The sequence below is a fragment of the Indicator indicator genome, chromosome 10 (assembly GCF_027791375.1).
Source record: "Indicator indicator isolate 239-I01 chromosome 10, UM_Iind_1.1, whole genome shotgun sequence".
NCBI lineage: Eukaryota > Metazoa > Chordata > Aves > Piciformes > Indicatoridae > Indicator > Indicator indicator.
The window spans coordinates 14895188-14910072 of record NC_072019.1 but is presented as its reverse complement, the minus strand read 5'-3'; the positions used below and the strand labels follow the sequence as shown (position 1 = coordinate 14910072).

Below are 14885 nucleotides of genomic sequence, written 5' to 3'. Positions count from 1 at the left end.
CCCTGTATTCTCAAAAGCGGGTGATGGCCTTGAAAGCGGAAATGCTGTGAAACTTGGGTAACTTCATTGTAGACCCCAGGACCTCCACATCTTGTTAATGTACCACAGGCTGATAGGTAAAAGCTGTTGCAGTCTACGCTTGCTCTTCACCTGTAGTCCTCATCAATAATACGTATCTGCACTTGCTGACATTGCTGCCAGCATCACCAGAAGCTTCAGACAACCAACCTAACATATTTTTCCATTTCCTAAGATGTGTACCTTAGATTGTCTAAAAGGAAACTACTGTCAGTTTTGTGGAGGATCAGGTGTTGGTGGGTTTTGTGTTTGCATACCTATCCAGGAAAAGGATTTTGTATTCTCACCTCAAAAATCACATTCTCCCACCTCATTGCTGCTTTATGTCAATGTAAGTTCAGCACTAAAATGGTAGAATGTCCCAAGTCAATCCTCAGACTGAACTTCACTAGAGTTCTTTGGCATGTGCTGGAAATTCGATGCTGAGCTGCAGCTTGAAAATTTGGATGGTGTTTTTTGGATGTATTTTTTCAGGCCAGATAGGAATATCTTGGTAAGCAGGTTTTCCTCAGAGAAATCACTGGTTAGCAGAGGCTCCTGTTATCTTTTAAATGCTACCTGGGCTATTTTTACACAGCAAGGTTTAACATCACCTCTCAAATGAAATAGCTCAGGTTCGGAAATCAGTGAGCAGTGGCACTGCCTGTCTCAGTCCTCCTTTTCAATGGCAACATTCTAAATTGAGTAGAATTGAGACTTCCCCACTTGCCTAGGAACTCATGTGCTGTGAAACCCAAGTAAGATGTTTGCCCATTTTAACAAGAGGCCTGGAAAAAGGACGGCTCCAAGTCAAGTTATGCCTATGCATAAATCTGGCCAAACCTTGTCAGAACTTGCCTTTATTTCCTCCAACAATGAATATGCTGCTTTTCCTTAAAATTTCATAGTTATTGAATCCATTTTCAAGGAGCAGAAATGGTCTTTGAGCAGCCTCTACCAGGCTTCCATTGCAGTTCACAGTATACACTTGTGTTCTTCTACTATGACTTCCCACGTGGAGATTGGTTTGGGTTTATTTCCCTCCTTTTACATGAAGTGAAACTGAATAGGTTTTATTCTTTTGATGACGAAAACTTTATGTATGAACTCTGCAGGACGTGCAAGGCTGGGATGTAACTTGCAGCACTCTGAGGGAACTCCCCTCACCTGCTGAACACTTGTAATGTCCAAGTCGAAAATCACAGAAGGTTGGAAGGGACTCCCGAAGGTCATCTTGTCCAATCCCCCTGCAGTGAGCAAGGGACATGTCCAACTATATCAGGTTGCTCAGGGCCACGTCAAGTCTGACCTTGAATGTCTGCAGGGATGGGGCCTCAACCACACCCCTGGGCAACCCGTTCCAGTATTTGACCACTCTCATTGTAAAATCCACTCAAGTCTGGATTTTAAAAGTTTTTAGTGTCCAAGGATATCAATCTTTTATAAATAGCTGGGCTGCAGTGCTAAGTTTTAAAGGCTTTTCATGTTCATCCCCAGGTAACATGTGCTTCCTTTACCCTGCAGGTGACCGCAGCAATCAGTGCCCTGCTGGCTTTGGCTTGGACTCAGTGGGGCCTTACTGCTCAGGTGAGAAGGGTAGGGTTTAACCACAGTCACAACCAGGCTGCTCATGGCCCCATTCTACCTGGCTTGGAACACTTCCAGTGACAGGGCATCCACAGCTTCTCTGGGGAACCTGTTCCAGTGTCTCACCATCCTCATGAGAAAAAAAATAACGTTTTTTATTTCCAATGTAAATATCTCCTCATATATTTTAAAACCATCACCTCTTGTCCTGGCTCTTTACCATGGGCTCTACAGACTCTAGTCAAAATTTGCGTCCAGCTTTCTGATCAGCCTCTTTAAGCACAGAAAGGCCACAAGAAGGTCTCTCTGAAGCCTTCTCTTCTCCAGGCTGACTAACCCAAACTCTCTCAGCCTGTCCTCACAGTCTGTCCTCTTATGACATCTCCCTGGTTTCTCAAACGTTTCCTTGTTCCAGATGAAGATGAATGTGCTGTGTGGAGTCCTTGCTCCCACACCTGTCACAACACCGTGGGCTCCTACTACTGCTCCTGTCCCAAAGGCCTCACCATCTCTGCAGATGGCAGAACATGTCAAGGTAAGAGAAGTGTTGCTGTGGGCAGGCTGGATACACTTAAATTGCTGGGGAAATGCTTCTGTTTGGGTTTCCTTTTTACCATACTTTATTGGTGGTGGTCTAATTATTTCATAGAATCATAGAATTGTTTTGGTTAGAAAAGACCTCTACAATCATTGACCTAACACCACTGTGGCCATTAAACTATGTCCCAAAGTGCCATGTCCACATGTTTCTTGACCACCTCCAGGCATGCTGACTCCCACTTCCTTGGGCAGCTGGTGCAATGCCTGATTGTCCCTAAACCCAACATACCTGAGCATACCTGCAATGAAGCATTTCCCAGCTGAGCATGCTCATGCCACCACTTCCCCTGTGTTTCATGGTGACTCAGGGAGGTTTACAGCTTGTTTCTGGTCACAGACATTGACGAGTGTGGGCTAGGTGGACACAGCTGCCACGCCGGTCAGGAGTGTGAGAACACCATTGGCTCATACCGCTGTGTGGTGAGGTGTGGGAGTGGCTTTAGGAGGACACCTGATGGATTCAGCTGCCAAGGTACGGGGAGCCATGTGGGGTTTGGTGTCAGCTGTCCTCAACTGAAAGCACTGTCCTTCACACAAGTGAGAGGAACTTGTTAACAGATGCAGCTCTAAATATGGTGTCTCTAACTGTTCATTATTAGGGTTGTGGGGTTTTGAGGGCTTGGAGTTTCAGGAGGTTGTTTGAGTTTGGGGGGTTTAAGCCTTTTGCTGTTTCCTCCTTTAGAAATGAGTTTTAAATCCTATCAGGGCATCACCCCATGTTCTTGCCTGTGTCCCCCACACGCATTTTATTTTCCAAGGAAGTGAGAGAAGCACTGGGCTAATAACCAGAGCTCAAAGCAGAGTCCCAAATGGTGATTTGGCCAAAGCGCTGCTCAGGTAAATGACAATTCCCAGCTGTGGCACCAAGGATCTCTATTGTTCAACAGATGTCAACGAGTGTCAGGAGTCCAACCCCTGTCACCAGCGGTGCTTCAACACTCTAGGAAGTTTCCATTGTGGCTGTGATCCAGGATACCAGCTGAAGGGCAGAAAATGCATGGGTATGAAGGGATCTTTACCTAGTCCTTCCCACTTCCCAGTGGATGTAGTTAATGTGCTTGTTGCTATATTTTTATCAGAAACCTTTATAAATGAAAATCTTGATGTGGAAGGGATCCTTAGTATGCATGAAATGCATGCACACAGTGGGATTGCCCTGCTCTGTAGGAGGCGGAGCAAAGGAAGCAAGTTCATTTCCATTCTTGATTGTTTCTTTTTGACCAAGATGTGAATGAATGCAGGCAGAACGTCTGCAGGCCTGATCAGCTTTGCAAAAACACCCGTGGTGGCTATAAGTGCATTGATCTGTGTCCCAGTGGAATGACCAAAGCAGAAAATGGAACTTGTGTTGGTGAGTGGAAGTGCTGATGTGCTGTCCAGTGGTGGTAAACATGGGGATCTTTGCCTAAAACAATCTTGGAACATAGTCTAGTTCTAGATTTGCAAATATTTAGGCACAAATCTGTCCAGAGGGCCAAACACACTTGTGGCTCAGCTGCATTCCTCCTAAATGAAGAGGTTTTAACCTGGAAGAAGTTTCAAGAAAAGCCTCCTGACTCCTTGCCCTTGCCTTGCTGCTTGCAGACATCGATGAGTGCCAGGACGGAACCCACCAGTGCCGCTACAACCAGCTCTGTGAGAACACGCGAGGGAGCTACCGCTGCGTGTGCCCGAGGGGATATCGGTCCCAGGGAGTTGGAAGACCTTGTGTGGGTAAGCTGTCCAGTCACATCACTGGCACAGAGCTGCTGCTGCTCTTGGCCTGGCCCTTCTGCTCTAACACATCCAACAATGCTCTGCCATTGGATGACTGTGCTATAGAGACAGATTTGCTCTGAAGTTCAAAATGGCCCAAAGTGGCCATTCAAAACAAATAGAAATAAATTATTCCAAATGGACATGGTAACAGGTCCGGACACTGAAAAGAAAGCACATGAGGGTCTCAGAGCACTGGTGGATGGACATGGCAAGCTTCACTTACGAAAATCTAGCCAGATTTGTTAGTTACTTGGACAGTGGAATGTGCCTGGCTGGCTATACCTTGGACTGCAGTGACTCATACCTGAAGGCAGTTGAGCAGGGAGTAGTGTGGATTTCTTAAGGAACATCCCAAGGAAGTGTGTCAGCAGAGGCATGATACACCCAGAACTCACCTCTGCAAGCAGACAGCACAAACCCACTCACCAACGACTAGAATTTAAACAGGCTGAACAGAGATGTTGTGGAGGTTCCAAGCTTGGAAGTGTTCTGAGCCAGGTTGGCTAAGGTCTTGAGGAGCCTTTTCTAGTAGGAGGTGTCCCTTCCCATGGCAGGGGGATTGAAAATAGAAGATCTTTCATGTCTCTTCCAACCCAAACCATTCTGCGATTCCATGGTGTTCCCCTTGTGGTTAGGGTGGACGAAGCTGCTACACACATCACACAGTGCTCTCCTTCCTGGTCTGGATGGGTCACAGCAGGGAAGAAAGAGGCATGCCGACCGTGTAGTTATTCCCCTGTGCTAGCTACGTAGAACCCTGGGAAGTAAAAACTTGTGGAGCTTTCTCCCCCACACACATGTGGAGCATTTAAAGGTGCTCTCATAGCTCTGATGGGGACAGTAAGAGAGATAAAAAAACCACTTCCCCTGACATTGAACAGCCCTCAGGATGGCACCAGGGTCAGGTAGAGTCACCCTTTCTGTATTTATGTAGAATGTGGAGCAGCTGATCAGTCCTGATAGTGATGATTGATGAATGATGGTATGTGACACTAAGTGAAGCTGCTTTCAGTTGTTCTCATGTATCATATCGAGAAGCATTCCTCGATGATGACTTCATGATTAGCTTTCAGAAATTATAAACAGCTGCTTTGGAGAACAGGATTTCTTTTCTTATTTTACCTTTTAAACAACTGAAGATTTTAGAGCCAGTAATTTTTGTTTCAAAGAGATTAAATTGCAGTAAGAAACTGTCTGGCTGTGGACCAAGATACGATTTCCTACAACTGCACCTCTGCTGAACTAAAAATCAATCCCAGGCTCCTTAGCATATATTAAACCCATTTAAATTTCTGACAGTAATAAGATCCATAAAGTCTAGGGCTACAGCTTTACATAAAACATTAGCAGCTGCCCTAAAGCTGTCTTCTGATCAAGGACCACTGAAAGCTCCCTCTTTAAAGTATGACCTTTATGCACCTTTGAATCTTTGTCTACTTAAAAGCAGATTGAAAATGCATCAAAGATACTAGTTCAGATGTGTCCATAGAAGCCAGATTTTATTCTGGATTTTTTCATTCCAGTGAACACAGGGAAGAGCTGAAAAGAAACTGGGCCCCAGACTGAATCAGAATTGAACTTTGTGCCACTCTTGCCCTGTGTAAACTTCTTTGAGCCTCAGTTCCCTGTCTGTACAGTGGAGGCAAGAAGCTCACTTGCCTTCACAACACCCATAGATACTGGCACACCCACCCAGCTGAGATGCTGGATCTCAGTATCCCCTACCACAGAGGGAAGGGCATTAACAAAAGCTGATACAAAGCAATTTGGCACATGACAGGTGCAAGCCTATCTGGAGTTTAAAATCCTTTACCTCTTAATCTTTGAGGTAAAGGATGCAGGAAAGTTTAGCTATTTTAGCTTCAAAGTAATTTATTTTCCCTTGTTCTTGAAAGTATTTAATATCCACAGTGTGTAACCAAAGGGATACTGCTCAGTGGAGACTCAGGCTTACCCATAAGAGATCACTGCTCTCTCTCACCACAGGGATGGCCACAGGGTCAATGCAAGCCCCTTGCTTCCTTCCATTTTGCTTCTATTGCACAGGACCATCCTACAAAAGAAACTGCCCCATTTTTCACTGGTTTTCTTTCATTATTTCTATAATATTTCTATAATGCTTATCCACAACTTGTTCCAAGGACTCGTGTTTTTGTACAGCACATGCGTCTTGTCTGCTTTGTGCAGGTAAAGAATGCTCAACTCAGCCCTTAGAAAACAGTGCTAAGGAAATAGCAAGGTTCAGTATATTTGCATGTACATGAGTAATAAGTGTTTCATCTTCAGTCCACAACGAAGGAACATAACCTTAAAATCTGTGTTAAAAATTAAGTCCTCCTGTTCATTACAAACACCTGACAATATTACCCTAATGATATTTCAACTAGCATAGAACATTTCAATTATATGTTTGTGAAAGAGCAGCTGGAAGACGCTGCAATGCTCTGCAGTGATTCATAGAATCATAGCATTTATCCCTGGATTTCCAACTCTCAGGTATTTAATTATTAATTCCACCAAAAACTCTTTAAAACTTTAAATTAGAGAAAGTATTAAACATGTAATAAAACCACAATCTAATATTCTACTGCATTTCTTAACAGGATTACTTTTAAAATACCATTATTGTGTATTTGTGCCTTGGAGAGGTACAATCAATGATCAAAATACTGTGTTCAGAGGGATCCAAACTGAAGCTATAACAACACTATTAATGGCATATTTACAATAGCATTGTTGTTATTAATAACAGTAATGAAACAAAAATATTAATAAAAGTAGTCATTATTAATTATAATAATAGTAAATAATTTAAAGAGTACACACTTACCACAAATATTAAATAACTCAACTCTTACTTTGAGCCACTACTAAGATCATCTTTAAATTCCAGTAAGAAAAGGGTTCTAGAAGAAGTCAGTAATAGATTGTTATGGAGATTAATATTATTTCTGGTCATTGTGGAGGTGAACATTCCTCTTTGGAATTAGTTTTTTTCTCTTTTTCTAGTAAAGAAATGCTAAGTTTGGAAAGAAACACCACATGACAAATTTTCACCTGGGCCTAAAGTAACTTGCTGAAAATCTTAGGAAACGTTTTTGTTAGTGTGTGGGAGAAGCCCTGGTCCTACAGTGTCCAAGAGCACTCACATTTACTTCACTTTGTGTGAAGGACACTCACCATGTTGTACCTTAAATCCTTTCCAATCCTTTGTGTCCTCACTGGGCATTCACTGCTACGGGTGGCCAAATGACTTTGGACTACACTTTAAAAGGGAAAGAACTTTAAGGGAAAACAAAACAAAACAAAACCAACCAAACACAACCCCCCCCCTGCCACACACACAAAAAAACCAAAAACAAACAAACAAAAAACCCCCCAAACCCCCCAGAAACTCATGAAATTCCTTAGGGAAAATAAATCTATCTTTTAATTGCACAAAACTGAATTAATATTTAATGCTTCACTCTTCCATAGCTGGAGTGCCCCATAACAACAGCAAAGGGTAGAAGATACCTGACCTGCTTGCCCTGCAGCCTTGTAACACCTCCTTGAGACCCACCTTTACCCCTGATGCAGAGCACAATAACCCCATCAGAGCATTGAAACTTCCCTCTGTGTCAGCTGGAATGAATTTCTAATGCTGTACTTCTCAATAACGCTCCCTGTTAAGTGGCCCTCCTTTAAAGAAGGGCCTGACAGCTTCTCCCACCCATATGTGGAACACTTGAAAAAAAAAAAAAAAAACAAAAAACAAAACACTGAGGTAGTGGTGGGCATCTTGGGCTGGCATTATGACCAGCCTAAGGGCTACCTCTATCTCACGGGAGCAAACTTGGATCCTCAGTTAATAGCCACACTTAATCTTCAGTAACAGTCAAAGCAAGACTTCTTGTCCTTCCTGAGCACAGCCTTCCATCACGAGCAGCCTTGGAAGAATAAATGAGTATTAGTGTAGAGGACACCCTCACCTGCCTACTTGCCTTTGCCTACTTGGCATTGTGTTCTCCATGTTTTGCTGCCTTCAAGCTCTGACTTGTCTGTCTTCAGGTTGTTCCACAGCCTGAGCAAAGTATAAATGTATTTGCAGATGTATAGTCACGTGTTGTATTTGTTTGTTTTTTCTCCTTTCCACATGGTTTGGGGCTCTGGATCATGTCACATGAGCAGACATTAATGAATGTGAACAAGTGCCTAAGCCCTGTGCCTTTCAGTGCACCAACACCCCCGGCAGCTTCAAGTGTGTCTGTCCGCCTGGACAACAGTTATTAGGTGATGGGAAATCTTGCGCTGGACTGGAGAGATTGCCCAATTATGGTGCCTATTACAATAGCTATAACCGTGCTCAATTCTCCCCTCTGAGAGACAACTATCAACCTCAACAGTATTACAGGCACTCCTCAAATCTCTACAGCTCCTTCTCAGAGTATAGGAACAGCAGAATCCCCTTCTCCAGGACTAGAAGGAACCTTAGAGAAACTTGTCCTGAAGGCTATGAGGCAAGAAATGGCAGATGTGTAGGTAAATGTCAGTCTCATCTATGCAATTCTCTTGTGTTGGTCCTTACTCAGAAGCTGCTCTTTCACATGTACCAGGGGCTGATGGTTTGTGGTGCTGTGGGTTTTCCATGTTGTCCTGATAAACAAGAGTTCTGCATGTTCTCCTCTCCTGAGCATGGTGTAGCAAAAATGTTTTCAAACCTCCTCCTTGTAACCTGTTTTAGTTGTGCTGCTTGTTGTGTGTTTCTAATCTGTTTCTCTGTGTTGTTCTCCCTCTTCTGATTACAGCAGCTCACCTTTGTGCATTCTATTGCACCTCAACAAACAACAGTAGGCCCAGTTTAGTCCTGGGAATGTAGCTTCTGTCAGACTCCCACTGATGGCACTGGCCCTGGGCACACTAGGGCTAGTGCCAGCACTGCTACAGCACAGCTACTCAGGGCCATAAGGGCTACAGAGAAAGAAGCTCTGCAACTGCCTGTAGTTACTGTGTAGAGTGGATTGTAATGCATTCAAAGTGGTTCTAAGACAGACAAGGGGGTTGTCCTGACTTGTGATAATGACAGCACTGCCACTTCTTGCCCCATTATGATGAAAGCAGAGTAGATGTGGGAACTGGCAAGCTGTGCCCCAGCTTTTGGTTTTCAAGCGGTGCAAAGCCTCAGAACATACTCTGAGACCAAGAGGAAACTAAGGAATTTGGCACCTGGAATTACCAAGCATTTAGCTCACTTCCTCCTTACTCAGGGAGCTTTTCTGGGGTTTTTCAGTGCTGCCATTTTTACTGGTATTGAAAATTAATTCAGCCACTGGTGAAAGTCAAAAGGAACAGCAGCCTGCAGCATTTAACTGATTTGTACTAAATGTGACAAAATTAAATTAAGTTTAAAAAACCAAAGCAAGCAACAAACACCCCAACAAACTACTGTTAAAAAGCTAGAGATGCCAGGTTGTTCTGCAGCAGTAGCTGGTGTCTGTAGGTCTGGATCCTCTCCAGGTGCTGGTCTAGAGGCCAGGAAATGGATACTCACATGCAGCCTCCCTGGAGCATGTCCATGTCCTGCCCTGAGAGCCAAACAAACCTGGGCTGTGCCCTGCTCTGTGCTGGGGCTTGCTCTGTCCTGCAGAAGGGATCTCCAGCCCTGTGCTTTACACACAGACAGGGATATAAAAATGAGGCATCTTTTGAAATATGCTTCTCTCAAGCCAGATTTTGCCAACTTGCTCATTTTTTGAGTATCTTGAGAGCAAAAAACATATTTTCAGCTAAGTTGTCTTGTGCTAATACTGCAGAATTCAGGGCTGAGGGTACCACAGTGTGGGGCTCACTAGAGTTTGTCCCAGTACGTTTAAGACAGCCTAGCACCCATGCCAGTGACACGATATCCTTCCAGGATAAAGAGTGATTTACAGTTGGATTCTAATAGGCCAGAGTTATTGCTACAATTATCTACCAGTGATAAATAATAAAAAAATGTGAATATACTTTTATGAATAAAAAGTCCAGATACTGAGACATCAAAGCCTGTATCTGCATTCTAAAGAGATGTCAGTAGCCATAGGATGTGCTAATATGGGTTTAACTGACAGTGAAAGGGTTAAGCTACAATCCATGGTCTTCACCCTAGCTTCCAGTTGGAATTGGTGAATATTCTCATCCTTCTGTTTCATTGGAACAAACATCTGACAGCCATCAGGATTGTGATAACATACCAGCAATTCCTGGGCACAGCTCTTCTGTGCTTGCATTTTTCTCCTGTGCAACTCCCATAAATCAGACCAGAAGAGGGGAAGCAAAACATTTCCTTCCACTGTTTTAATCGTGGAAGTCTTAACTTCCACAAGACTAACTTGAATGGGGTACCTACTGCTCTCCTGAGCTAAGCAGATGTTTTGGAAGAAATTAGAATTCTGCACGATGTGTGTCTGATCTATGTGATGTGGGCTGCTTCGAACATTTTACATAAGGTGGTCTGGTACTGCCATTAGAGAGGGAGGTTAGAAACAAAGTTTAGAAGAACATTTCATCATAGAATCATGGAATGGTTTGGGTTGAAAGGGACCTTTCAAGGTCATCTAGTCCAACCTCCCTGCAGTCAGCAGGGACATTTGCAACTACAGCAGGTTGCTAAGAGCCACGAATGGGATTGGGAATCTCCCACCTCTCTGGGCAACCTGGGGCAGTGTCACACCACCCTCAGTGCCAAAAATGTCTTCTCTGTCTCTCCGGTCTAAATCTCCCTATTTCAGTTTAAACCATCACCCCTTGTCCTGTCACAACAGGCCCTGCTCAAAGGTCTGTCTCCAGTTTTCTTCTTGGCCTCATAAGGTCTCCCTGAAGCCTTCTCTTCTCCAGGCTCAACAACCCTGAATTTCTCAGTCTGTCCTCACAGCAGAGGGCCTCCAGCCTCTTTTATTGATAGTCTTCCCAGATGCAGAGCTTAAATCCTCCCCATGGCATGAGGAAGGGAAGGGAAAGAACTGTGCTGGAGGAGGGAATAACTGTAAGAACAACTCCTGCACTGTCGGAGCTTCCTCTGAGATAACCTATCTGGGCCATTGCCTAAACACATTACCAAAACCTCGTAAGCAGGCAGCCCAGCCCAGCTCACTTTTTAGAGAGGTCTTTGTATGACCTCAGTGATATGTACAGATTGCACACACCCCTTTCTTCCCAGAACTGTATCAGGACTGGTCTCTTCAGCTAGAATGAGTGCTATCAAAAGAGGTGAGGCTAATAATTTAACACTCGAGGTGACTCATCATTATTGCTCTCTGCAACTCCCTGAGAAGAGGTTGGAGTGAGGTGGGGTTGGTCTCTTCTCCCTAGTAACAAGTGATATGAGAGGAAATGGCCTCAAGTTGCACCAGGGGAGGTTTAGGTTGAACATGAAAAGAAACGTCACTGGAAGTGTTCTCAAACACTGGAACAGGCAGCCCAGGAAGGTGATTGAATCCCCATCCTTGGAGATGTTTTAAAGAGGCAGAGATAGGGTGGTGAGGGACATGGTTTAGCCCCAGACTTGGATGATCTTAAAGGTCTTTTCCAACCAAACTGATTCCATGATTCTATTAAAAAGTAGCATGTCTTTTCACACCTTAGTGTCACACATTCCACACCCCCCAGAAAACAAGATCCAGACAACTTCCCCCAACTCTGTTCATAAGCTTGTACATAAATAAGACAAAAAGTACCTGAGTTCAATACCAGCTTCACATAATCCTGATGGGTATGTGCTTGTCTTTGTGTTTTTTCTCCACAGATGTTGATGAATGTGAAACCAGAGATACCTGCCAGCACGAATGCAGGAACACGCTGGGGAGTTACCAGTGTGTTTGTCCAGCTGGTTACCGCCTGATGGCCAACAGCAAAACCTGTCAAGGTGTGGAGATCCTCTTGGGTGTTCACAAAGTGAGCTGTAAATAAACAGGACACAAACCATGTTCAGCTGATGTATGTGCCACCTCCTTCAGCTTGCTAGATGAGATTCAGCTTCAAAATGTGAAGTTTCAGAAGTGTTTATATTTCATTCTTTAACACTTCTTAACCCACCAGCAAATTAGACAGTTAGACCTTCTCATCTCTGGTATTCCCTCATGTGACCTTACATTACACACAAGTCCAGGCAAGCAGACAGCAGCTCTAGAGGCAAACCCATTAACATCCTTAACCCACCTCAGTCAATAAATTTAATACTATGAGGTTGTCTGGTGCACAAAATAACATTGACCTAATTAGCCACTGGTGACCAGACAACTATGATTTATGTTGGATGGTGGCTGTAGGGCAGCTCTTACACAACTCCACCATCCTGCACAGTGGTAAAATGCCAACAGCAATAAATGGACATTACTGGAACTAGTGGCTCCTGTGTCTCAAACACCATGACAGGATATCCCTGTGTGCAGAGGTACACTCTGCAGTCTGCTCAGCCTTCACTAGCCCAGTTAAATTTAACCCTTAACAAGGTGCTCACAGAAGTGGCAGATGCCCTATCCTTGGAACTGTTCCAGGTCAGGTTGTGTGGGGCTCTAAGCAACTTGTTCTAGTTGTAGCTGTCCCTGCTCAGTGCTGGGAGGGTTGGACTAGATGAGCTTTAAAGGTCCCTTCCAACCCAAAGCAGTCTGCGACTGAGTTCATCCAAGTACCAGCAGCTGATTATTTGCATGGTTTTTACATTCAGATATTGATGAGTGCCTCGAGCAGAACATTAATTGTGGTTCAAACCAGATGTGTTTCAACATGAGGGGAAGCTACCAGTGCATAGACACACCTTGTCCACCAAACTACCAGCGAGAGCCTCTTTCTGGGTAAGTTTTCTTTTCAGCCTCTTTTTGCTCACCCCAAGGTCATCTTTAACTTGTATACATCACCGGAAACCTTACCCAAGTTTGACTGACAGCAGTAAAGCTCACACTAGCAAAAGGTAAGGCTGACAATTGGTGGTTTCTTGAGCAGCAGTTTTGTCACGGGGATGCGATAGCACTAACATCCTTTCTTACTTCTCTGAAGGCCTCACCATCAGTTTAAATATTCTTTTAGTCATCACAATAATGCTACAGTAACTTGTGTTATTTGTAAGTTAGTCTGTTTCCCTGTCCCAGAAAAACACATTAATTTGGCTTTTAATATACTCAAGAAAATAATTTGCTTCATAGTCACAAACCACCTTGTGTGACCAAGCTCAACTGGAATGAGACTTAAGCTGAAATGGGTAATGTTCTTTGACCTCTGTTAGCCCTGACAACCAGAGCTAGCAAAGAGCTCCTATCCTGACTTCTGGTTAACAAAGTACAATTTACTCTGCCCTTCTTCATTCCAAAGTCTTCATTTTATTATCTAATACAGAGACCTCAAATGGAGCTGCCCAGTACAGTTCAAACCAACCTTTCAACTCTAATGTTTACGAGTGAGGTCACTACAACATGCACCATTGACTTCAATGACAAAGATTGTATCCAGTATCTTTAAATTACCTCTTTGCACTTACCGACATGGTCCTGTTGAAGGAAAATGGGACATTAAACTGCATCTATGGGACACATGCAAAATGGGACATGAAAGCTGCAGCTTTAAAGGATCAGTGGATAAGGAGTGTAAGAACATATTACCTCTATAGAGAAGTTTTAAACTGCATGCAGAAACAGGGTGAACAGGGCAAGAATTTCTCCTTTTAAGACCAATGCTGCCTTCTCCAGGGCTAACATGCTCTGCTTATTCCTAGGTTCTGTCTCAAGAACTGCCCAGCCAACGACCTGGAGTGTGACCTGAGCACCTATGCCTTGGAATACAAGCTCCTTTCCCTCCCCTTCGGCATAGCTGCTGGTCAGGATTTGATCCGGCTGGTTGCCTATACTCACGATCAAGTTGTGCACCCAAGGACAACTTTCTTAATGGCAGATGAGGACCCAGCCATCCCCTTTGCCCTGAGAGATGAGAACTTGAAAGGGGTGGTGTTCACCACCCAGCCGCTGCGAGAGCCCAAGACCTACCGCATGGGAGTCAGGGCCCTTTCCTACAGTGCCGATGGGAGCATCGAGTACCGGACCACTTTCATTGTCTACATAGCTGTGTCAGCCTACCCCTACTGAACACCCACTCCAGTATCTTAACCACCTTCTCAAATGCCAGTGGGCATCACCACTGCCAGCCTGACTCTGCTGCCTGCCAAACAGTGGTGAACACCTCACTTGGAAGTGGTGCTATGCTCTTTTCTTTGCCCCTCCTTCCCCAAGGCTGCCCCTTCAGCCCTGTTGTTCCAATTCAAGAGGAAAAGCCACAACTTTAAGAACCTGTTCCCACTTGCTTTATTTATTACACTGGAGTAGTCACTTCCCATAGCTGGTTCTGAAAACCAGTAGAAAATCAAAGTATGAGCTGATGTGGTCAAGCAGTAACCAAGGAGCAGCCTCTATGGAAAGCAACTCAGAAGAAAACAGCTCTAACTTCCAGCAGTCCAAATCTTTTAAAGGTTGCCAAGTGTTTGCCAGTGTTACATCTATTAGATGTGGTTCTGTCTTCTCAAATACCTGATAGAATGAGGGCTATACGATGTGATGTCAGGTGCTCAATACAACCACCACCACTGCACCTAAGGGTTGCAAACAGTGAAACGAGACATGAAAGCTCAGCTAGAGAATCTAGAGTTGCATTTGGCACTGCTTGGTTTCCATGCAATTTAGAGGTGTCACAATCTGTTGGAAGTAAACCCCAACATGGCTACTTCTACTTTATACAGCAGGTATTTTATAACTTTTTGTTTTTTACTCTGATGTTCTGCTATAGCCATTTATTTAGCTCCTACCCATATCCATTGCAGTACTCCCAGCTCACTTACCACATTTCTGGGGTTTGGTTTTCTTATTTTGGCAAATGGAACATTT

The 14885-nt window shown here is 44.1% G+C and overlaps 1 protein-coding gene across 1 annotated transcript in view; it reads left to right on the top strand.

The window, feature by feature from the left end:
- The window catches only part of HMCN1 (hemicentin 1), a 204862-nt gene extending 190769 nt beyond the window's left edge, over positions 1-14093 (top strand). The window contains exons 98-107 of the mRNA XM_054384518.1: positions 1582-1644; positions 2060-2179; positions 2582-2716; positions 3132-3245; positions 3470-3595; positions 3829-3957; positions 8173-8523; positions 11765-11884; positions 12686-12812; positions 13727-14093. Of these exons, the coding sequence (XP_054240493.1) occupies positions 1582-1644; positions 2060-2179; positions 2582-2716; positions 3132-3245; positions 3470-3595; positions 3829-3957; positions 8173-8523; positions 11765-11884; positions 12686-12812; positions 13727-14093 (1652 nt within the window). The remainder of the gene's footprint in view (positions 1-1581; positions 1645-2059; positions 2180-2581; positions 2717-3131; positions 3246-3469; positions 3596-3828; positions 3958-8172; positions 8524-11764; positions 11885-12685; positions 12813-13726) is intronic.
- Positions 14094-14885: the final 792 nt, after the last annotated feature.